This window comes from Balaenoptera borealis (assembly GCF_965194805.1).
Source record: "Balaenoptera borealis genome assembly, chromosome: 9".
Taxonomy (NCBI): domain Eukaryota; kingdom Metazoa; phylum Chordata; class Mammalia; order Artiodactyla; family Balaenopteridae; genus Balaenoptera; species Balaenoptera borealis.
This window is the reverse complement of record NC_138873.1, coordinates 2,259,035-2,282,827: the sequence shown is the minus strand read 5'-3', so window position 1 is coordinate 2,282,827 and position 23,793 is coordinate 2,259,035. Positions and strand designations below refer to the sequence as shown.

Genomic DNA, 23,793 nt, shown 5'->3' with positions numbered 1-23,793 from the left:
GGCGGCGGCTCCTGCTGTTGCGTTGTTACGTTTCTCTCCCCAGCCATCTTAGTGGCTGCTGATGTGACGGCCAGGGAAGCAGCGGGGCTGCTGTCACGTTGTCATGACCTCGTCCTTTCTCATTTCTGTAGCACCTTTATAAGTCAGCCTGGCTGTTCCCGTTAGACAGAATGAAAACAGAGGCCCGAATCTGGGTCACTGAGGCATGCAGTGAATCCGTGGAGGCCCCAGGCCCTTTGCTTGGCTGCCCTCCTTCCCATGCACAGAGAGCACCGTTGGGGACTGGGGCAGAGATGTCTTTACGGGTTCAGGGAAGGAGGCTATAGATTTTACTTGTGGGTTTATCTAACATCAAAATTATTTGATTGGAGGTCCCCAACATAAAAGGATGTGTGCCTTTCAGATTTGTTTCTGGCCGATAAACAGAGGTTTTAGGAAACTAAAAGCCACTGTCTTGTATGTAAAATTAAATGAAAATGCAATAAAATAGCTTAGTCTTCTTTGGCTTTTCTGTCACTCTTAGCCTTTTCAGAAAGATTCTGTAAAATAGGCTGAAGTGATTTGCATAACTCCTCCCATGTGTTCTGGTTAGGGGTGGGCGTCCTCTCTCCAGACCTGAGGTAGAGGGACTTGCTGGCCTCCTATGGGGTGTCTGCCGGGGACCAGCCCCAGTGCCCTTCCTGTCCTCCTTCTTGATTTGGTAGAACAGGTGGAAAGGGGGCCTTTCTGCTGTCCCCACTCTGTGATCTAATCCTGTCTATTCTGGTAAAATTAGTCATGCCCTCGTTGAAGAGTTTTGTGATATTTTTAAAGTAAGTCTGAGAAAAGCCAGTCCCACTGGAAGTTAGTTTTAATGCTACTTAGAGCTCTTCCATTGATTGTAATAATCTCACTCTGGTTTTCCTGTTCTGAGCCGGGAGTCGTGTCCAACAATTCCTTTCACCATTTACTGTAAATGATTTGAAGCAAAATAGCATGTTCACTGTTCTGGAAACTGATGGAAAAAGTTGTGAATATGGGAGCAGTGAGACAATGAAGGTTATCAGGAAATATCTAGAAGGTGTAATTTTTCCAGAAGTGAACATTAGTGATATCTGCAACAGTTACTACAATTAGTCTTTTTACAGTTCTCAGAGATTGTTTCATTGTACAACCAATGTATCTCATTATCAAACACATGGAGAGCACAAAGACTTAGAAACAAAATTATATTTCTTATATTTCTAGCCCCCCCCAAGCAACCATAGTTATCATTTCAATATATTTCTTCCCACACCCCTCCCCACACCCCTCCCCCACACCCTCCCCCACACCCCTCCCCCACACAGTCTCCCCCACACCCCATCACTCCTTCCTCCCAGCTTTTCCCTCCTTCCACCACCTCCCAGAGCTTCCTTTTTTAGACTGGGTTAATCTTTTTTGTTTAACCCCCTTTCCTCTGGCACACGAGGTAACAGAACCTTTCTCTCCACAGCGTGTCTGGGGAAATCAGCAGGAGGAGGGCACACACTCCATGGCTGGGCAGCCTGGGTACCTCAAAATCCCTCCTTCCTCCCGACTGAAACCACCTCCTTCCACCCTCATGTCTTTTGGCCCACATCCTCCTTTTGGCACAGTGGAGAATAAGGCCGTTCCTTTTCCTTGCTGGCTTTCTTCACACACTGAAGGCGGCATCTTCTCTGAGGTCCCCTCTCGACCCCCTCCTTCCTGGTGTGTGCTGGTTCCAGGCCCCTTCACCTCCCTAATCACGCTCTGCCCTCACCATGGCCGAGTAGAAGGGCTCCTCGCCCCCGGTCCTCAGTGCCGTGACTTCTATTAGATCCTGGTCTGCCCAGGACAGCCGTGGTCTGAGCCCTGAGGTTTCCGCATTCTGGGAGACCAGGACGGTTGGCCACCCTAATCCTGGCAGCCCACGAGGCGGGGGTGGGGGGGCTGGGCGGTTGATGCTGGCGTGAAGCGTTGGCTCCCGTCTCTGTGGCGTGAGGGCTGACTCCCCTCCCCTTGCTGGTCCATCAGGGGCCACCAGCGCCTCTGTACTCCTGGGCTGTGCCTGAGGCTGAGCGGCAAAGCCTGGAGTCAGGAGACCGGCGCTTTGGGGGTTGAGATGGGGACTGTGCAGGAGGCAGTCTCTGTTCCCACATCACAGCTGAAACCGGGTGTGGGCCGGGGGTGTGGAGTGGGGGTCAGCAGTGGTGTCTGCTCGCTCCCAGGGCTCAAAAAATAAAACCTCACTTGTGCCTGCTGCCCTCCATAACGCCATTCTACTTCTTTGAGTCTTACTGCCAGGTTTTGGTTTTTGTTTTAGTTTTTGTTTTTATTTATGCATTTTTAAATTGAAGTCTAGGTGATTTACAATGTTGTGTTAGTTTCTGCTGTACAGCAAAGTGATTCAGTTATACGTATATATTCTTTTTTATATTGTTTTCTATTATGGTTTATTACAAGATACTGAATATAGATCCCTGTGCTATACAGTAGGAACTTGTTGTTTACCACTGCCAATTAAAAAGTTTTTTTTTCTACATCTGTGGTTTCTATTTCCTGAGACCACACTATCGTCTTAGATCCTTATGGTAAAGCTTTCACTTGAACATTCATACTGAAAGCTTATCTTCCAAGAGCACTGTAAATACTAGTGATTAAATCCAAAGGTCAGTTTCAGCCCTCAGAGTCTCTACTCCGCAGGTTTTTCTTCAAGCACTTTTCTCCCTCGCTCCAATAACACTGTATTAATTTCAAGTGACCTATTCTTCTGGCCACTTCTTTTCTGTCTTTTTTCCTCACTTCAATCTGTTCTCCTGCTTCCTGTGCTTAAGTGCAAGCTCCCAGAGCTTTCATCTGCATCTCTGAGTTCAGTTACAGCCTCCTGGGCATAACTCTCCCTGCGTCTCATGCTAGAGCTCCTCTTTAGGACAGAAGGAGAAGGAGGAGGGGCGGGGGGGAGGGGTTGGAGGAAGAGAGTGAGGAGGGGGAGGGGAGGGGAAGGAGGGGAGAGAGGCCAGCTGTGGGGGTGTGTACCAAACATGCGGGAGACCTGCACTTCCCGTGTCTCTAATCTTCACCTGAAGCCTTCACAAATCTCTCCGCTTCATTTTATTAATGAGGAGACGGACACCCAGGGATTAATTTCAAAAATGGCCAACACGTGGCTGACCCAGATCTAAAGTCAAGACTCTCCAGTTACACAGTAGTTCAGTCCCCTCACACTCCATGTACCTTAAATGAATCTCATTTCCTTCCCCTTATGTCAGCTTCTATACCTTCTCTGGTTAGAACTATGTTAGAAACTTAGAAATAAGTTTCCAGTTCTGATTTCCCTATTTCTGTTGAGGTGGAAAATCTGACATCATTTTAATTCCTTCTTCCTCTTGCTTTTTACTGATTTTTCAAAACATCATTTCTTCTTCACGTTTATCCCAGCAACGCATAAACTTCAGGGTCAGATGACATGGCTTTGCGTCTTGGCTCCTCAAGTTATGAGATGCGTGAACTTGAGGAAGTTGCTCTATTTCTGAGTTTCGGTTTGACAGCACCAGCACCCTCTAGGCTTCTCGTGCAGTTGAACAGAGCAGGGCGAGGGGAACGCCGAGACGCCTGGCTGTGAGCCATCAGCCCTGCCAGTCGCTCTTGGGCTCTGGGCTGCCTCCCTCCTGGACGGCTCCCTGTCTACGTCGGTGCTGGGAACTTGCTCCCCGTCACTCCACAGCTCACAGAACGCCCACATCTTTGCGCTGTCACTGAGACCAAGTCCCAGCTCTTCGGCCAGCCTTCCTCGACTTCCCACTGCAGCTCAGCCCCTCCACTGCTCCCCAGGCTGGTCCAGGACGGGGCTTTCCTGCCACCACGCCTTTGCCCTGCTGCTTGCCCCCCGCCCCCTCCCTACCTGGCCAGTGGGTCAGCTCTCCCGGCTGAGCTCTGGCCCCTTCCCCACAGGCACCGCGCTCTATGCCTCCTTAAGCTGTTCCCATTCTCAGTACCGTGAAGCATCACTCACAGCCTTGCACTCACTGCCTGAAATGTCATGTGTTTGTGCCTCACCTTTGCAACTGTGGAAGTCCCTTAAAGGTAGGAAATAAATCACATACTTTAACGCGTCTCTGTATGTAGTGTAGAGCACAGGGTAGCTATCTGAAAGTTTAATTTACAGCAGGCAAAGGAGATCGGTGTGCCCCTGACTCTCTAGCAGTACAATGTTCAGGCTGGATCGTTTAGCGTGTAGAGTGGAAAAGAGTATCAAACTGTGCGGGCCCAAAGCTACAGCATGTGCCCTGAACACGAAGGCTGTGCAACCCGAAATCTTTGTCAGTTCCAAAATACAAGGGGTCAGCATGGTTGATAATTCCCTCTGTAAAATGCACTTTTGTCCCTACTGGGGAATTTGCTGGCAGAATTTGATGAATAGCGTTTCCGTATTTCTATATGGAGGAAAAGCTACCAAGCCAAACCACAAGGCTCAGACCCAAGCCGCTGCTGGATGAGATATTCTGTTTTTAAAGTTGCCCGTCTTCATCTCTCCAACAGCATCGCTGGCTTAGATTTCTTATTCCCCCCACTTCTAGCACCTCTTCTAACTGTTGGCTTTCTTGGGGAGGATATTTTTTAAACAAAGTCCGTTTTAGTTTTGATTTTTGTTATTTGTAACACATCTCGTTACTTCAGAAGAGGATTAGAGCTCAAGCTGAAGAGGAGAGGACGGCGCCCGTTACTCATTGCTGCTCAGCAAACGACCTCCAACTGTGGTGGCTCAAAACAACAATTTATTATCACCTCTCAAGGCTCTGGGGTTGGCGGGGCTCAGCTGAGTGGTTCTCAGGAGGGGCCTGTCATGCAGCTACAGTCAGAGGGTGGCTGGGACCCGAGTGGTCGGAAGGCGCCGTGGGGCTGGCTGTTGTCTGAGGTCTCAGCAGGAGCTCTCCGCACGCTGCCCACACGTGGCCTCTCTGCAGAGTCTGGGCTTCTCAGCCCAGCACAGAGGCTGGGTTCCAAAGGAGGCACAGCCCAGTGGGGAGCTGCAGGGCTCCTGTGACCCAGCCTCAGGAATCCCGGATCACTGCTTCTGACATAACTATTGGTCAAGCAAGTCAGCAAGGCCAATCCGGACCGAAGAAGAGGGAAACAGATTTTACCTCTTGACACGTGAGCCGCATGCTTGTTTTAGAAGAAAAGGCATTGAAGCTGGCGGTCTCCAAAGACTACCTAGCACACGAAATGGACATCTCGTTAAGATACAGGTAACACCGACATCAGCTGGGTTCATTTTCCAGGTCCCCGAGATCCCAACACTCCAGCCACCAAACCAAGACTCAAGTGTGTCCCTCAGAAACCCTGCAAACCACCATCTGCTGGGCCTGCACAGTGGCCGGCAAATATCAGACACAGGAACTGTTAATCAGTGAGGGCTGAGGTCCTCTGAAATGCTAAAGGCAATCAGCTTTATCCGCCACAAGCGCATCAGCAGATACTGGTCATCCGGCTGTCATGCATCTTTGGAAATTATCCACAAAGTTGAAAATGTATGAAATCCTTGTTATGGGCCTTCCCTGGTGGCGCAGTGGTTAAGAATCCACCTGCCAATGCAGGGGATGCGGGTTTGAGCCCTGGTCCGGGAAGATCCCACATGCCGCGGAGCAACTAAGCCCGTGCGCCACAGCTACTGAGCCCACGTGCCTAGAGCCCGTGTTCCACAATAAGAGAAGCCACCGCAATGAGAAGCCCACTCACCGCAACAAAGAGTAGCCCCCGCTTGCTGCAACTAGAGAAAGCCCACGCACAGCAATGAAGACCCAACACAGCCAAAAATAAAATAAATAAATTAAAATAAATAAAGAATTAAAAAAAAAACCTTGTTGTCCCTTAAAGGAACGTTCAATATCATCTGTGAGGAAGTCCATTTGATTGAAAAACTTTATGAAATTGTTGCCTAAAATCACTTTAACTTTTATAATGAAAACATGTGTTTGTTCATAATGTACACAGATTTCTCAAGTTCCTATTTTTCCTTTTAAATTCTTCTTCCTTCTTAGGGGAACCCACTTGTATTCTCAGCTGTGCTTGTGTGCCCAAGACTCCCTTTCCTTCTAATTAAACAGGGACCTGCAGCTGGAGGAGGTGCCTTTCCACACCCCAGGGGTGAACCCCGGCAGTTAAGATGAGGGGTCCCCCGGAAGCCCAGAACTACACACGAGTATCACAGCCACAGCCTCACCGCAAAGTGTAAAGCACTTCCGACTTGGCCGGGATGTTAATTTGCCAAACTGTCCCTGGACTTTGTTCTGAATGAATTTTTCGCACCTACGGTCAGACTTTCAGACTGGAAACTGTTTATATAAAATGCATCCCCGTATTGTGTACTTCTTGCTTTTTGCATCCCTCACAGTGTCATGCAAATGAGCAGCGTCTTATCTAAATGGGGTGAGAGCTCCCAGGACCTTTAACATGGGACATTTCCTAGAGAGAGAAAACAAAATGGGTCTGAGCTTCCCAAGGATGACATGCAGTTTGGATTTTACTTTGAAGTACAGAAGGAGTACTGGGGCAAAGGACGTCTGAGGACCACACAGGCCCGGAGTCCCACAGAGGAGCAGCCGCGGGGACCGGGTGGGAAGGCCAGAGGCCCAGGGCTGGAGCTGCTCAGAGGCCAGGGCCAAATCCTCTGCGGATTCTCCTCCGTCTGGGGGCAGAGAAGTCGTGTGAGGGGCGGCGGTCCCTCCTGGGGGTGTCTCCCGCTCCGGCCTCTGCCCTCTTCTGGCAGGCGGGCGAGCATTGGTGCCGAAGCGCGTGGCTCCAGGAAGGGAGCAACGACGGGGCCTCCTGGCCCGTCCTGTGGCCTCACAGTGCCGCTTTCCTCAACAGGCTGAATTCTACTCGCTGTTCTGTCTTGGTCCTCAACGAAGTCAAGCATCTGTTTTTCTTGCTTTAGGCAGGCCAGTTCTAAGGTGATAATGAGCTGCAAAAGGGTTTACCTTCCCACCTTCTTGCTAAACAAGACCATCAAAGGGGATTTCAGAAGGAACGGGCAGAAAAGGTGTGTGCGTGACACCCGTGCCCCCAGCTCCCGAGGTGGCCCGTGTTTTCCTCTGCCAGGAGCCTGGGGCCTGGTAGGCAGCCCTTCCAGCAGCTTCCACCCAAAGCAAGAAGCAGGACCTCGGAGGAGGGGGTGGGCAGTGATGGGGAGCAGGGGATGTGACGGGCAGCAGTGGGAAGGACAGAAAAGACACACTCCCTTGCTCTCCATCCAGAGATCAGCGGCCCAGGTCAGCCACCCCGAGGGGTGTCACGTGGGGGGCTCTTTTCAAACAGAGGAAGGGATGGGACACCCGTGTCAATGCAGAATCGTAAGCTCCATCCGAGAAAAACAAGTCAGGACTTGGAAAGAAGCGAACGACATTCAAAAGGATCATTGTGAGGGAGGGAACGGGACTATTGCAACATCGGGACCCTGGGATCAGAGGTCGGCAAGCATCTCAAAGTCAGACAGAAGAAGGCTTTTCTTCTGTAGGGTCGGGGAAGGAGACAGGGATGAACAGAAACTTTGCAGGGAAATGACCCACAATGGCCAGGAAGAGGGTCCCGCCGTGCTCTGACGATTCCCCAGAGAAGCTGACAAGGGGACAGGTCCGCGTTTCAGTGCTGCTCAGACTTGGGGACAAGCCGCGTTCTGGGGTCTGTAGGAAGGAGAGACCCCTGACAAACTCTTAGTCAAGACAAAGCAGAGGGTGGGCCGTGGGCAGCTTGCTCAACCCAGGAAGAGAAAGGAAGCTAAAGAGAAAGGAGGAGGGAACATGTCAGTCAACCTGGTCTTGCTTTTAATTGATCTTTGCTTAAAACTTTGCTATAAATCTTTTTATAAAACTATTTCCTGGGACTTCCCTGGTGGTGCAGTGGTTAAGAATCCACCTGCCAAGGCAGGGGACACAGGTTCGAGCCCTGGTCCGGGAAGATCCCACATGCCACGGAGCAACTGAGCCCGTGAGCCACAACTACTGAGCCTGCGCTCTAGAGCCCGCAAGCCACAACTATTGAGCCCGCGCACCACAACTACTGAAGCCCGAGCGCCTAGAGCCCGTGCTCTGCAACAAGAGAAGCCACCACAATGAGAAGTCCGCGCACCACAATGAAGAGTAGCCCCCGCTTGCCGCAAGCAGAGAAAGCCTGCACGCAGTGACGAAGACCCAACGCAGTCAAAAATGAATAAATAAATTTATAAGAAAAAAATAAATAAATAAAACTATTTCCTGAGACTTGAATCACAACAACACACTACATCATGGTGAACACTTTTATGATTCCAGAATTCTTTTTCTTTTATTTTTCTGTCATTTTTTTTTTTAATCACTTGCACCCAAAAATGAGGTCTCCAAATGACCCATCAATTGCTTTTCCTTCCATCAACTGCTATACCTAATGACAGGGGACTTGTTAGATCTGTCACCTGCCATCTCATAAAAATCAAGTGCCCAGCTTTTTAGCGTCTCACACGTTTCTTTTTTTTAAGTTGAGAGATAATTGACATATAACATTATATTGGTTTCAAGTGTACAACATAATGATTGGATATTTACATGTATTGTGAAATGAACAAGTCTAGTTAATATCCATCACCACACATGGTGTTTTTGATCCCAAGTGATACAATAGTAATACTTGCGTTTTTTATCCCCCCAAAAAACTAGTGTTTATTGAGTAGCTACCCCACTCCAGGCGCTGTCCTACCAGCGTCACATGAACTGAGGCTGCTGTCCTCCGTGACACTGTGAGGCTGCCCCGTCATGGTCTTTATTGTACAGAGGAGGGAATGAGGGGTGCAGAAGGTCAGTACCTCCCTGTGGTGCACAGCTTTCGGGGCTCCAGAGGCTGCATCAGTAACCACAATGCTCACACGGCCCTTTCTCAATACTTCTCAGTCTTTCCAGGCAGCCCACAAAGTGCCCTTGCTCCCAGAGGTAACTGACCAGGAGACGGAGTGAGTGTTGGAGCACGGACTCGTGGCCACACCTTGAAGGGCAGCTCAGAGTCCTTCTTCTGGGAGATAACGGCACCCAGGTCCCTCCCCTCTCAGCAACTTTACCACCAGCTCCAGGGAGTCATATGATTATTTTATAACCTACAGGATATAGATGGCTAACCATCTGTATTTGGGCAAATAGGCGTTCCTTTTACATAGGAAGTGGTAATTCAGCGATTTGCTTTTGGTTAATTCTGGTCTCTCACTGCTTTTTTCTTAATGACCATTAGAAAGTGCATCTGGTTAAGAGAATCACACTGGTGCTGTGCGTTCCTGGGGTGTCATGAGGGGCGTGTAACCGAACTGGGCACTTTGGATCACGGCGTTTCTCAAGGTGAGCCCTGCTAAGCCCCCTCGACTCCTTTTAAAAGTGTATTATTTTCTTCTCTGATACCCACATCTAAGGAATATTAGACATGGAACTGCTTTACTCTTAAGAATTCCAGAATGCTGGCATGTTGCCTGTGTTTACACTTAGTAAAACATTCTCACTTTCACACATACACTGTCCTAATAGTTTTAGGAATAGTACTGTGTGTTCAAGAAGCTCGCTTTCCCTCTAAATGTACTGGAAGTGATTTCATTCTAATTGCCTCGAACTGGAGCTTGGGCGATGGTTCGGGCATTGCTTCATAGGGGAAAAGTCCGGGGGGCACCTGTCTGGAGAGCAATTCTTTATTTAAGTAAGTACATAAAGAGTTTGCAGAGCTAGAACCTGAGCTAAAATAATGTTTTGGCAGCCATGCAATAGGGGATTTATGCACTGAAAGATGATGAGTGAGAATCTCGAATAGCTGGAGAGTGGTGGCGAAGGAGCTTTTCAGGCAGTCATTTAAGAGAAATTGATGGGGTGGAAACTTTTATGAGACTCAGTGAAATACAGGAAAAGCTCTGATAATGGCTGCAAATGCCACAATGATTGTCGAGTGAGTGTCTCATGACCATAAAAGAATGCGCAGTGGTCTTTAAAAGAGTCTGCCGTAGGTTCCATCCAAAGCCTATGGAGTTGCAGAAAATAGCTATTGCAGAGATCAGTAAAGAAACAAATGCAAGGTCTGAATTAATTAATCACTAATTCTGGAAATGATTAGAGATATGAAATATAATTTCTGTAATGAAAAAGAAAACGTAAAAGTGAGCTTTTAAAGAAGCAAAAGGAACCAAAAGAAAAAAAATATAAACCTATATACCAATCACTGGAAAAAACCTTCTGGCTTCTTTCTTAACCACTCTTATTCAAAAGCAGAAGGAAGCCAGACTAGAGTTTCAGCTCCACTGATGTTCATCTAAAAAAGGATAAAACACCCGTGGTTCAAATGAATTGAGAGAACCTACATTTATTGAATACTTACTTTTGTAGTATGTGAGATTCTGATATACATATCGTTTTAAAATAAACATATTATTTAAGATCTTGTGGGAATTTTGTAGCCCTTCAGTAAGACCTGCTGGAGACAAGGTGAATTAGGTCTCTAATTCACAGCCCTAGAGGAACTGCAGTCTTCCCATCTATAAATGGGTATAAGTCTACCTTAGAGGGTTTTTGTGAGGCTAAAAGGGATAATAGATGTAAAGCAGTGATCCCAATACCCAGTATGTAATTAGAACTTAATTTAAAGCGTGCACACCCACTTTCCACACACTCAACAAACATACACACGCATACACACATGCAATGCATACACCCGTATATAATATACACACCTATGACTGACTATATGTGTGCACACAACATATATACATGCACACACATCACACACACACATGCACGCAATGCACAACACGACATACATACATATGCCTATACACACAGTGTAACACACATACATGCATACACCTTACATACACACGTGTATGCATGTGCATACGTATACTCAACATATGTACACACACACATACACATTTAGTTCTTGTTTCTTGTCTTGTGGGCCATCACTATTTATGAAAATAAACACAGATTTAAAATATTCTGCTTTAACTTTAACAAACTGTTAAACTTGTTATTAAATTTGTTTAAATCAAAATGTTAACACAGTTTCCTTGCTGATAATATTTTGTTAAAATTATTCATGTTTTCCCTGTATTTAATTTTGTTGGGTAGATTCTGCCTTTGGCCAAATGGACAAAAAGGTTGAAGTTGGTCTGTTACCCACCCCCTTCTGCTTTTTCAGCCACCTCTTCTCTTCTCTTGGGGATCTTACTTCCTTTTTGCTGCCACCCACTCCTGGTCCGAACAGAGAGCAGACCAGTAATTGACAGACAGACCCTGAGAGGCTGTCCTTGGTCAACTGATACCAGTGAAGACGCTGGCTACTAATGACCTAAACGGTTTTCTGCCTGTCCCTGGTCCTCTGCATGTGACCAGAGGGCTTCCAAAGCCCTCAAAGAACAGAGGAGTGGCTTCTGTGAAGTGGAGGCCCAGGGGCGGCCTCTGGTGGATTTGAGAGCAGTTGAGTAGGGAGAAGGGCCACTGCCTGGAGTTTCTTTTTTTTTTTTTTTTTAATATTTTTTTTTGTTTTAATTAATTTATTTTATTTATTTACTTTTGGGTGCATTGGGTCTTCGTTGCTGTGCGCGGGCTTTCTCTAGTTGCAGTGAGCGGGGGCTACTCTTTGTTGCAGTGCAGGGGCTTCTCACTGCGGTGGCTTCCCTTGTGGAGCACGGGATCCAGGCACGTGGGCTTCAGTAGTTGTGGCTCATGGGCTCAGTAGTTGTGGCTCGCGGGGTCTAGAGCACAAGCTCAGTAGTTGTGGTGCACGGGCTTAGCTGCTCCGCGGCATGTGGGATCTCCCCGGACCAGGGCTCGAACCCGTGTCCCCTGCATTGGCAGGCAGATTCTTAATCACTGTGCCACCAGGGAAGCCCCCTGCCTGGAGTTTCTTAAACTGCCTGGTGTGGGCTGTGACCCTTGCCTCCCGCTCGTGGGGCCCATTCTGATTTTTAGGACATGTATTATTGGGCATTCTTTTCATTTTTGAATGAAGCAGTCAATTAGCTGTTAGTTTCTGAGATACCTTCTTTTGCATATTGTACCTAATGAAAATGGTACTAGGAAGCCATACTGTTTAATTGCAAAAAAAAAAAAAAAAAGTAAATTAGCATTTAAAACACTATGTTAAAAATGTTAATCTAATTAAGTAACATTAAGTTTTCCTTGAAGTAACACTTTTTTTTCCTGGGTGGTAACAAAATCTTTGAAATGTGACAATTGAGAGGCAGAGGCTCTCACCATATGCATACATTGAATCTTGGGACTTTAGTACATTTACTTTTCATTTAAAAGAGTAATATATTTGTGGTTTCAAATCTTAAATGCAAATGTCATATGAAGGTTCAACTTATCACTGTGTGTCTCTATAAACGGAAGAAAAGCCATTCAAAGATATATCTTTTAATAATAGATGATTTCTAAGTATGTCCACGATGAGAAAAGAATACATCAGGAGTTAGTGCAAGGCCTGTGTACTTTTCCTTTCATGCAATTTCTGAGTGGTGGATACACTCCTAGTTGGAGGCCGGTGTGGAGACCAGCTTGCTGCCTAAAGATAGGGAATCTGTTCGCCTTAGTGATATCCCTCACCAGCTTGCCCTGGCAGGCAGTGCCAGCGCTGGACAGAGCCTGGAGCTGCTGGCCACCGGGCAGCATGTGGGCCTGGCATTTATACTTGTCTTGGAAGGAAGGAAGGAAGGAAGGAAGGAAGGAAGGAAGGAAGGAAGGGATAGCTCCCCTAGGTCAGCTTTTTCCAAAGTGATTTCCAAAGAGCACCGACTCTAAAGTTCCTGTGAGTGAGCAGGTTGGGAATGTGTGGTTGGTCAGCAAGGCTCTGAGCCGTGGTAATAAACGGTGACATAAATATCCAAGAGGAGGATGCAGGTGGTAGCGCTGCCCAATCCTACTCAACCCCAGAGCAATCTTTCCCCTGCTCTTCCTCTCTCCCTCTCTCCCGCTGTTCTTTGTACCCAGAGCATCTCCCGGGAACTCACTTTTAAGTGCTGATCTAAATTCCAATGATCTAAGTTGCTGGATGCTGGAATTCCCGGTGAAGCCACAGTTCTCACACACAAATGTGCATTAGAGTAACCCGGAGACAGTGTGAAAGGAGATGGTCCATGATCACAGCGGACATGCACAGGACTCCAGAGCTTACCTCACCCCCAACTTTACTGATGACTCAGAAGACACAGGCAAGCATAGGCACGGGGTGACATCGCTTTCCTGGAGGGGCCCCGAACCATCAGATACAGCTTACTGAACATGGGTTTTGGTTTCAGATCAGTACAAAGTGTTATGAGCAGTACATGTGAAAACACTGCTCCCAGGGCTTTGCAGGTTTTACCCGCTCACCGCACAGCTGGAGGCTGCCTCTTTCCCGTGCCCCACACCCTCCCGTGGACCGGGCTCCAGCGGCCCCCACGCTCCACATCCAGGCACAAGGGTGTTGTCTGCCTCACAGCTTCTCCGTCAGGGACTCCACAGGCAAATGCACTTAGCATGGTTCCAAGGAGGCCGGTCAAGGTTAGTCCTGCCCCCGTGTCTCCAGCTGGAAGGGAGAGTTGCACCTGCTTCAACCCTTTCCTCACCAAACAGCTCATCACCAGAGACTCTGATTCAGCAGGTCTGACCCACCTCACACCCAACTCGTGTTCTGTAAGGACTCACCACTCTGCCTGCCAGAGAGTTTGCCATCCCCCAAGGCAGCGCGTGCCATTCTTACTAAACGGTTCAAATGTTCTTTCTAATGGTCAGTCAAACCTGTGGATACCGTCTCCACTCCCTGGGCACATTCTTACCCTGTGCGGGGACGTGTAAGCCTAGACCCTCTTTCAAATGACAACCTTGCGGGTAGTTGATGACCTCATTCCTACCTGGCCCTCCCTCCTTTCAGGTGGAACATCTCCAGTTCTGACACATGGGGGTCTCTCTTCACCATTTTTTTTGCTGCACCATAGCCGCTTGGCTTCAGTTGATTCCAGCTGGCCATTTTTTCCGTAGCTCAACTCAAAATTACTATGTAAGTCTGATCAGTGTAGACTTGATGAAACTATCACGTACATCATTCTAAGCCTTGCAATAATTTGGCCTAAAAATAAAACATCAATTACTTTTAACAGGCTACATTTATTGAGCATTATTTTAGTTTTCTATTGCTTCCATAACAAATTACCACACATATATTTAACTCTCAGTTCATTCGAGAGGGTACGAAATATCTATTTTTAAAATGTCTTAATATCACAATTTTTGTAACAGAAAGTCCGCAGATTCTTTCTCCAAAAAGCTGACTATTGCTGCTCAAGATTTGAGGTAATTTACCTGAGGGAAAAAAAAAGGTTCTTTCCACGTTGTGGTGCCCCAGGTGCCAATCTGTCACCAACACAATTTCCTCCAAACAGCTCACATGATTTTTGTAATGAAAATGGTGGTCTGGGGCAGGTTGAATTATTTCCAGTGACTGCGAGTGCCTTGCGCACGTGTCAACCTGATAGCAGTCCGTTTTGAGAACGCTGATTCTCAACCACGTTAGCATTACGTTTGTCGTCATCCAGATTTCTATATTGTTGACACCCAACAGTTATGTAACACGATCCCTGAAAGATGCAGAACTTACAAATTTGGGTTATTGTGATTTATTCTGCCATTCTAATCAGAAATAAGAGTAAATCAAAGGAAGTTAAAATAATGTCTCAGGAATAGACGTAACTCAGACCAAACTTCTAAGGTCTCTGCTTTGGAGTGCACCCCCCGGCAGCATGGCCTGAATATCCGGTTTCTTGCGGTGCCAGCTTAGACCCTCCTGCCGACATTCATGACGAAGCCTTTCCTGACCCTGGCCTTCTCCTTACCAGAGGGAACCCCTTGTTTTTCTGTACACCCCACTATTGTTGCTAGTATTGCACAGTTTTATAATGATTTGTTTACCTGGCAGCTTCTTGAAGCTGGAGCTTATGTTCAATGCACCTTTGCATCCTCTGTGTCTCTCCTCAGTAGATACTCATAAACATTGGTTGAACTGAATTCAATTCGAATTCAGGAAACATCATCTACCACAGTGTGGTTAAAAAATATCTCCCCTAAGTGGGGTTCCCGCTGGGCCGAGCACGCTGGGTCATCCCTTACCGCATTTTAACTGGGCTGCCATTCCCACCGTTGCCAACCCCACCTCCATACGGTATGAAGGCCTGACACCCCAGCACCCCGCAGCTGCGTCTCACCAGCACCCGGGTCGCCTCCCCAGGTCTGGACTCCGTCTGGGCTCGGTCCCTGCACAGCTGCCCAGCAGCGCGGTCTCCACGGCAACCCTGTGTCCCCGCTTCCGCGGCAGCCCCTCCTGCTCGGCTCCCAGCCCCCTTCCCACGCACCTGTACCCCGCCCCTCCCTCAGTCTGTACCTTTTCCTCCTTCTGGAGTCCTTGAAAGTCCTTCTTACCACACACCTTCCACAACCTGCTCAGTCCCAAGTGAGGACAAGGCCCCCGCATTAGCGCATTTGTGTGAAGCTGTGTGCACGTTATTTTTATTAGCGTTTTGAGGCATAATTTATAACAATAAATGTCACCAATTTGAAGTACACCCTTCAGTGGGTTTTGACAACAGTCACCATCCTGACAGGGAGCATCTCCAGCACCATGAAAAGTCCCCGAGCCTGGTCCAGACGGTCTCTTCTTCCTATCCCTCACCCACGGCAATCACCGACTTGGTTTCTGCCACTATTGTTTTGCCTTCTCTAGAATTTCATATAAATGGAATAATGCGGTGCATGGGTCTTATATGTTTGACTTCTTTACCCAGAAAAATGCTTTTGTAATTCACACGTGTGGAGCGGGCATCAGTAGCCACTTTTCATCTTCCGACTGCGTTCTAGCGCGTGGATGGGGTGCAATTTACACATCTGTTCCCCAGCTGATGGGCACTGGGGTTCTTTCCAGTTTGGGGCTGTTAAGAATAAACCTTTGAGTACAAGTCTTTCATTTTCATTCTCTCGGGTGAACACGCAGGGGTCACTTGTGGTTCACGTGGTAAGTGTGTGTTTAACTTATGAGAGACTTTGACTTGTTTTCTCAGAGCGGGTCTCTGTGCTGCATCCCCACCACTTTGGTGAGAACACGAAGCTCCACATCTCCTTCCACCGTCTTGTTTGCCTTTTGGAGTTTAGCCAGTCTGGTGAGCATGAAACGACTTCTTATTGCAGTTTTAATTTGCATTTTCCTAATAATTAATGACATGGAGTGCCTTTTCTTGTGCTTATAAATACATCTATGTATTTTCTTTGGTGAATCGACTGAAAATTTTTGCCTGATTCTTCTTGAGTTGTTTGTCTTCTTGACATTGAGTTGTAAGAATGCTTTGAATATGCTGGCTACAATGATCAGATATAAATATACAATTTTTTCCCCATTCAATTGTCTTTTTCATTTTCTGAAGCCTTTCGAAGGGCAGAAGTTTTAAATTCTGATCAGTTACAATTTATCAATTTTATAACAGTTCATGCCTTGAGCAATTTATACAAGAAATCTCTTTCATTCCCAAGGGCGTGAAGATTTTCTCCTATGTTTTCTTCTAGATGTTTTATGGTTTTAACTCTCACATACAGATCTATAACCTATTCTGAATTATTTTTTTGCCTATGGTATGATATAAGGGGTATGGATCAACTTTTATGCATGAATATCCAGTTGTTCTGGCACCATTTACTGAAAAGACTGTTTTTCCCACTGAATTACCTTGGTAGTTGAGTTAAAAATCTGTATTTATTCTGTTCTATTGATTTATGAATCTATCCTCTTGCCAATACCACACTGTCATAATTGCTGTAGCTTCACAGTAAGTCTTGAAATCAGGTATTGTGAGTCCTACAATTTTGTTCTCTTTTTCAAAGTTGTTTTGGCTATTCTAAATCCCTTGAATTTCTTAATAAACTTTAGATTTACCTTGTCAATTTCTACAAAAACCCTTGCCACAATTTTGATTTGGGTTTTGTTGTATCTGTAGATCAGTTTGGAGAGAACTGATATTTTAACAATATTGAATTGTTTAATCTACATATGACATATCTTTCCATTAATTTAGATTATTTAATTTCTCTCAGCAACGTTTTGTAGTTTTCAGGATATGTATACATTTTGGTGGATGTATTCGTAAGTATTTCATTTCATGTTTTCTGATGCTATTATGATTTTTTTTTCAGTTTCAATTTCCAAATGTTGCTGGGGCATAGAATTACAATTGATTTGTGTCCATCATCGGTGTCCAGTCTGATGTTAATCTTAATCAGTGTATTTTTTTTTTTTTTTTTCTGAACCGTGAGGCATGTGGGATCTTAGTTCCCCAACCAGGGATCGAACCCGTGCCCCCTGCAGTGGAAGTGTGGATTCTTCACCACTGGACTGCCAGGGAAGTCCCCCAATCAGTGTATTTTCATTTTACATATTGTGTATTTCACCTATAGGATCTTTCTTTAGGTCTTTTTATATCTTTCATGACACTCCTCATCATGTTTATGCCTTCCTCTACCTTCTTGATCATATGGAGTATATTTACAGTAGCTGTTGGAGCATCTTTTTCTGCTAATTCTATCATCTCTGTCATTTTTCTGTTTCTTTGTGTAGATCATGGGTCACACTTTTCTGTTGTTTTAAATGTCTGTGCTTTAGTCAGTTTGAGCTACTATAACAAATTACCACAAATTGTTGTTTGTTGCTGAAACAACAAACATTTTATTTCTCACGTTCTAGGGGTTGGGGAATCCAAGATCAAGGCCCCAGAGGATCCAGGTCTGATGAAAGCTTGCTTCCTGATCTGCAGTCTTCTCACTGTGTCCCCACAAGGTGCAGAGCAGAGAGAGGAAGCAAGCCCTGTCGTGTCTCTTCTTGTAAGGGCACGAATCCCATCATGGGGGGAGGCCCCATCTCCACCTGCCATCACACTGGGGATTCAGCTTCAGCATACAAATTTTGGGGAGCTGCAAACATTCAATCTACCATGGTCTGGAAATTTTTGTTTGGGTGCCTGACATTATGAATTTTACATGTTGAAGGCTGAATTTTGTTTATTTCTTTAAATAATTTTGGGCTTTATTCTGGAATGTAGTTGTATTATTGGAATCGGATGGATCATTTGAGACTTCCTCTCAGGCTTTGCTCTGGACGGCAGGTCCAGAGCAGCACTTAGGTCAAATTATTTTAACCCCATTACTCCTAAGGTGGCACCCTTCTGAGGATGCTCCCAGGGCCCTGGGATGTGGAAGGTCATGGTTGCCACGGATGCCGAAACCCCGCCTCTCTTTACTGGTGCCGAATAGAAATGCGGAGACAGAGTTTTGGGTGAAGTAGAAAAGAGTAGCTTTTATTGCTTTGCCAGGCAAAGGGGGCCACAGCAGACTAGTGCCCTCAAGATGTGCCCTCCCTTGAGAGTAGGAAAGGCTCTTATAGTCTAGGGGCGGGAAATCGGGCAGCAGACAAGGGTGCAAGTGGCACATTCTTCTTGACTTCAGGAAAGTTTCAAAACCATCAAAGCTGGCGTCAGGTGGTCCCAGGATGGGCTCTGGTGGTCCTTGAGGCTGTCGTGCCATGACCTTCTTTCTGGAATGAAGAAGGCTCACAAAGGGAGGGGTTGTTAGGGAGTGTTTTCTCCAAGAAGTAAACACCAGGTGCATAGTTCAGTTCTAACCAGAAAACAATCATTTTCAAACAGCAGTTAAGCAAGAAGAAAAAGAAAAAGAAAAAAAATCTGTGGGAGAGAGTGGCCGGATGGGCTAAAAGAATAAAGTTTAACATGATGGAGGCTATCAACTAATTTCTGTTGCAACAGCGATCTGGCCATGGGAGAGCTAATTCCAGCCTGGGAGAGCTCCGCGAACCCCGCTGCCCATCCTTTCTGGTGGCTCTTCCCCCAGTCGTGTGTCACTTCCTCTTAAGGACACCACTCTGCTGGTCTCCTCATTTTTCTGTGTGTAGGGCCTCCTCTCTCAGCCGCCCGGCCTCCCTGAATTCTGGTCCCTGTCTCCTCCACTCCACAAGAGGGCCATTCTCTGGGTTACCCCCTGCTCTGCACTTGGGAACTGCTCCCCTTGACAGCTGGGGGCTTCACAGAGCTCAGACCATTGCCCTCTTCACTGGTCTCCTGTCGGGGACCATAGTCCTGTGATGTCTGTCATCTAATGTCTGAAAACTGTGATTTAATGCATTTTATAGGCTTTTTTGGTTGTTTAATGCGGTAAGGTGCATTTGGTCTCTGTTAATCCATCATGGCTGGAAGCACAAGTCTTGAGTTTTGATTGATACGTTTAATCTGATAATCTGATCGACGTGTCTACTTCCTCAACATGCTTTTGCAGCACAGAAGCTCTGTATTATGCGTCTTCTGCATGCTCTGAAGTGCCCGTTAGAACTCTACACTTGCAGGCAATTGCAAAAGTGCAGAGGGGAGCCCAGCCTCCCTGCAGTCCTGTGTCCAGAGCAGGGACCGGAGCGGCAGCAAAGACTCAGTCTCCAGGCATCAGGGAAGGAGTGGGTTCAGGCCACCTGATCTGTGTTTGGGAAGCAACAACAGGAGAATCAAATGATACCAGAAGTGTGTTCAGAAAATCCTTCAGGGTGACCTCTGTGATCTACCGAATCCTTCCCCCAGATGTCAGTGTTGACTCTGGAGGTGGGGACTGACTTGGCGCAGGTAGATGGGTTATGGGACACATTTCTCCTTCTTGTCTGAGCCTCTGAGGCCCGCATTCCTGTTGTTCCTCCGTCTTCTTGACCTTGCTGGGCCACATGGCAAGGGGGGAGCTAAAGGAGGAGAGTGAATGCGCATTTCACAGGAGTATCAGGATTCCAGGACAGGGATTTTGTCGGGGGTGGGGCTGGATAATAAAGCAGGAGGATGAACAACACCAAGTAAAGAAGGATGAGTGAGTATGGGAAGAGCAAAGAATCCTTCTTTCCTTCCTGTTTGCTTCAAATGCTGGATTTCAGAGTCCTGCGTGCTGAGACTCCAGCTCCATCCTTTCTTAGTCTCCTGGTGAATTTCTTGAGCCTGGACCCCGTGTCACCCCTCTTGGCATTCCCAGCATGTCACATGCTCCATCAAGGTTGTTTGGTAGTAGTCAGGCTGACCCGGCCAGGCTGGTCACACCGTTTCACAAACATGCAGCGCTCAGTATGCCTTTTCAGCCAGAGCGGTCACCTGCAGGTGACCTGTTCTCCAAGGACCCAGAGTGGGCCTGTCCACAGAGCCTTCCCTAACCATGCCAACCTGCACCTTCCTTCCCAGACTCTGGTTTCTGAGGGTTATGATGTGCTTGCCCCAGCAGATTAGTGGTTGTTAGCTAGACTGACCATTGGACATATCTGTGGCTTTTAAGGATTATATATATAAAACCATAAATATATACCCAGCCTTTAATATTATATATAATAATATCGGGCTAGGGCTATGAATTATAAGTATCGTAGCAACATCTACACTTCGATAGGTTTTGTTCAGTGGAATCTTGTGAATGTAATTAATTTGAATTTTGCAGAAGATTTTTCTGCAGATCAAATCTGTGGTTCTGCTGATATCACCCTTTTTTATGCTCTAGATCAGGGATCGGCAAATCACAGCCCATGGCACCATGTCTGGTCCGCCCACCCATTGGTGTAGTTGTCTGTAGCTGCTTTCACGCTGTACCCGCAGATTTGAGTAGCTGTGTCGGAGTCTATATGACCTGAAGATCCTAAAATATGTACCACCTGGCCTTTTACAGAAAGAGGTTGCTGACACCAGCTCTAAATGAATATTTCTGTGTAAAATAGTATGCTGTGCACTGTCTGTGTTGAAATGGGAAGGAACCCGTTTCCTTAATTCTCTGGCTCTCTGAGAATTCTTAACTGTAATGCATTTTGCTTTCGTTCCCCCTTAGATTCACTTCTCTCCTGTTCTCTCCACTGTGAGCCAGAGGACTTGAAAGTCCACTCCCCTTCCATTCCAGGCCCGGACTTTCCGCCCAGGTCAAGCACCACCATGAGCGTGGTGAGCAGCTTTTTTATTTTGGTTGGGAGTATAATTTCGGTCAATTGTGCTCCTTGAAAACTACACTACTGCTAACTCTGTCTTTGTTCATTTTCCAGGAACCCATGAATTCCACCAACATCTACGACGCAAATGAGGATTATTTTGGGTTGGCTAATAGTTCAGATTATTCACTCGATGTTGATAGCTTTCTGTGTTCCTTGCAAGAGGTCAGAAAGTTCTCTGGGCTATTTGTGCCACTCGCTTACTCCTTGATATGTGTCTCTGGCCTCCTGGGCAATATTTTGGTGGTGGTCACCTTTGCTTTTTATAAGAAAGCCAAGTCTATGACAGACGTCTATCTCTTGAACATGGCCGTCGCAGACATACTCTTTGTCCTTACCCTCCCGTTCTGGGCCGTCAACCATGCTGCTGGCGAGTGGATTTTCAGCAACGTCATGTGCAAACTGACCCGGGGCATCTACGCCATCAACTTTAACTGCGGGATGCTGCTCCTGACCTGTATCAGCCTGGACCGCTACATCGCCATCGTGCAGGCCACCAAGTCCTTCCGGCTCCGGTCCAGAGCCTTGGCTCACCACAAAGTGATCTGTTTGGTCGTGTGGGTGGTGTCGATCCTCATCTCCAGCTCGACCTTCATGTTCAACCAGAAATACAAGCTACAAGGCAGCGACGTCTGCGAGCCCAGGTACCACACCGTCTCCGAGCCAATCCGCTGGAAGCTGCTGGTGCTGGGACTTCAGCTCCTCTTCGGCTTCTTCATCCCGCTGGTGTTTATGATATTTTGCTACATGTTTATCGTCAAGACCTTAATTCAAGCTCAGAATTCTAAAAGGCACAGAGCCATCCGCGTGATCATAGCCGTGGTCCTTGTCTTCCTGGCTTGCCAGATCCCACATAACATGGTTCTTCTTGTGACCGCCGTCAACCTGGGCAGGACGGACCGCTCATGCAGCAGCGAGAGGCTGCTGGGCTACACCAGGAATGTCACCGAGGTCCTGGCTTTCCTGCACTGCTGCCTCAACCCGGTGCTCTATGCCTTCGTCGGTCAGAAGTTTAGAAGCTACTTTCTGAAGATCATGAAGGACCTGTGGTGTGTGAGGAGGAGGCAGAAGTCGCCGGGCTTCTCCTGCTCCCGGCTGCACTCGGACAACTTCATCTCCCGGCAGAACAGCGAGACCGCGGACAATGACAACCCGTCCTCCTTCACCATGTGACGCCCCCCGGGCTCGGCGCGGACGGGCGAACAGACAGGACAGAAATGCACGGGGAATGTGGGCATGAAGCAGAAGCGAGCGGGTCTTTCCTGCAGGATCAGGGCTGCCCGTGCTCGGGGTGCTGGCAGGCACTCATGGACAGCGTCCCCCAAACTCACTCGACGGGGAGGCTCTGTGCCCCGGTCCCTGACGGCTGGCGTTCTGCAAAGCAGGCTTCGGGAAATGCTGAATGAAAACGAACTGCTGACAAACGTGAGCTCTTTCAGGAATATTCACGGAGCAGCCCTAGACCACGATGTCTTCTGGTCATCGCAAAACATCCCATGGCTTAAAAAACCAAAATGGAAAAAACAAACGAAAGCCCTCGTGTAACTCATTTTAGGCAAAAGGTTAAACATTTTTCCATCGCGATGGTTACTGTTGGTAATCGTAATAGCAAAATGGGCTGGCTTGAGCTTTATCTCATTTCCCTGTGAAAAAGTGTGAGCTTTTTCTCATTTCTCAAGCATGAGCTCATAAAAAAGCAGAAGAAAAGCAAGCTCAGAGACAGAAGAGGTGGCTGCATAAGTACTAGTGACACTTGTCACGGTGGATAAGGCAGTTGAGGTTGTAACAGGCCGTCAGGAAGTGTAAGTTTGCTTCATTTCCCTCTGCTATTGGAAATTCTCCTCTAAAAACCCATTAGACTGCATGCATTTAGCATACAGAAGGGGCTTAATAATTACTTGTTTAACAAAATGTAATAAAATTGGAGCTTATAGTGCAGTTTAAAGAGTTAGTCGTTTAATTTTTTTTTTTTTAATAAATAGAGTACTTTTTAAAAAAGAACCAGGAGACTTTACTGAGACAATAATGAAAGGACTTTTGTTCATTTCCATCATGGAGTTGAAGAAAGATGTGTGGAGAGGGCTCTGGTCGTGACGAGCTTCAGATTAGCTTCTCAGAGAGCTTGGATCACGTTGGCTTCTGCTGCAGTAAAGTGGTTTTACCTAAAGTCTGAGCTTAACTATGGAATCAGTTTTTAACAAATCTCTTTGACTGCGTCAAAAGTTCACAGAACTCAAGTTTTGAAAGTGCTTTGTAAATATATGAACCTAAGTGGAAAAGCATCAACACATCTTACAAAAACAAAAAAAAAGGAATTCCCTGGCGGTCCAGTGGTTAGGACTCCGTGCTTTCACTGCTGAGGGCCCAGGTTCGATCCCTGGTCGGGGAACTAAGATCCCACAAGCCTTGAGGTGTGGCCAAACAAAACAAAACAAACAAACAAAAAACCAAAAAACCCCACAAATGCGTATTAGAAAAGTCCTGACATGAACTGCAAAGATACTGATGTGTTTTTAATGTGTTATTTGAAACTTTCTCTTGTTCTTACAAGCTTCAGCTACATCTCTACATGAAATTCAACATGATCTCTTAAGATCCAAAGCCTGTATTTTTAAAACATGGTTTTGGCTTTGCAAAATAAAACTGTTTTGTGGGTGAAGTAGGAATTGTCTTCCGGTCTCAGGGCTCCGACTGGGAGACCCTGGTGTTCAGGGGTCCCACGCCCTTCAAATCTGTTAGCGT

General features: G+C 46.8%; 1 protein-coding gene across 6 annotated transcripts in view; it reads left to right on the top strand.

Moving 5' to 3' along the window:
• Positions 1-23,543, top strand: part of CCR6 (C-C motif chemokine receptor 6) — an 80,937-nt gene extending 57,394 nt beyond the window's left edge. For 4 of the 6 annotated variants that reach the window (XM_082405323.1, XM_082405322.1, XM_082405321.1 and 1 more), the window contains 5 exons: positions 8,673-8,810; positions 9,235-9,338; positions 12,969-13,520; positions 16,067-21,007; positions 21,106-23,543. In XM_082405323.1, the coding sequence (XP_082261449.1) occupies positions 20,999-21,007; positions 21,106-22,224 (1,128 nt within the window). In that variant the 5' untranslated portion in view covers positions 8,673-8,810; positions 9,235-9,338; positions 12,969-13,520; positions 16,067-20,998 and the 3' untranslated portion in view covers positions 22,225-23,543. Of the gene's footprint in view, positions 1-8,672; positions 8,811-8,838; positions 9,339-12,968; positions 13,521-16,066 lie in introns of those variants that run through there. The other 2 variants (XM_082405324.1, XM_082405319.1) reach the window with 2 other exon arrangements.
• Positions 23,544-23,793: the final 250 nt, after the last annotated feature.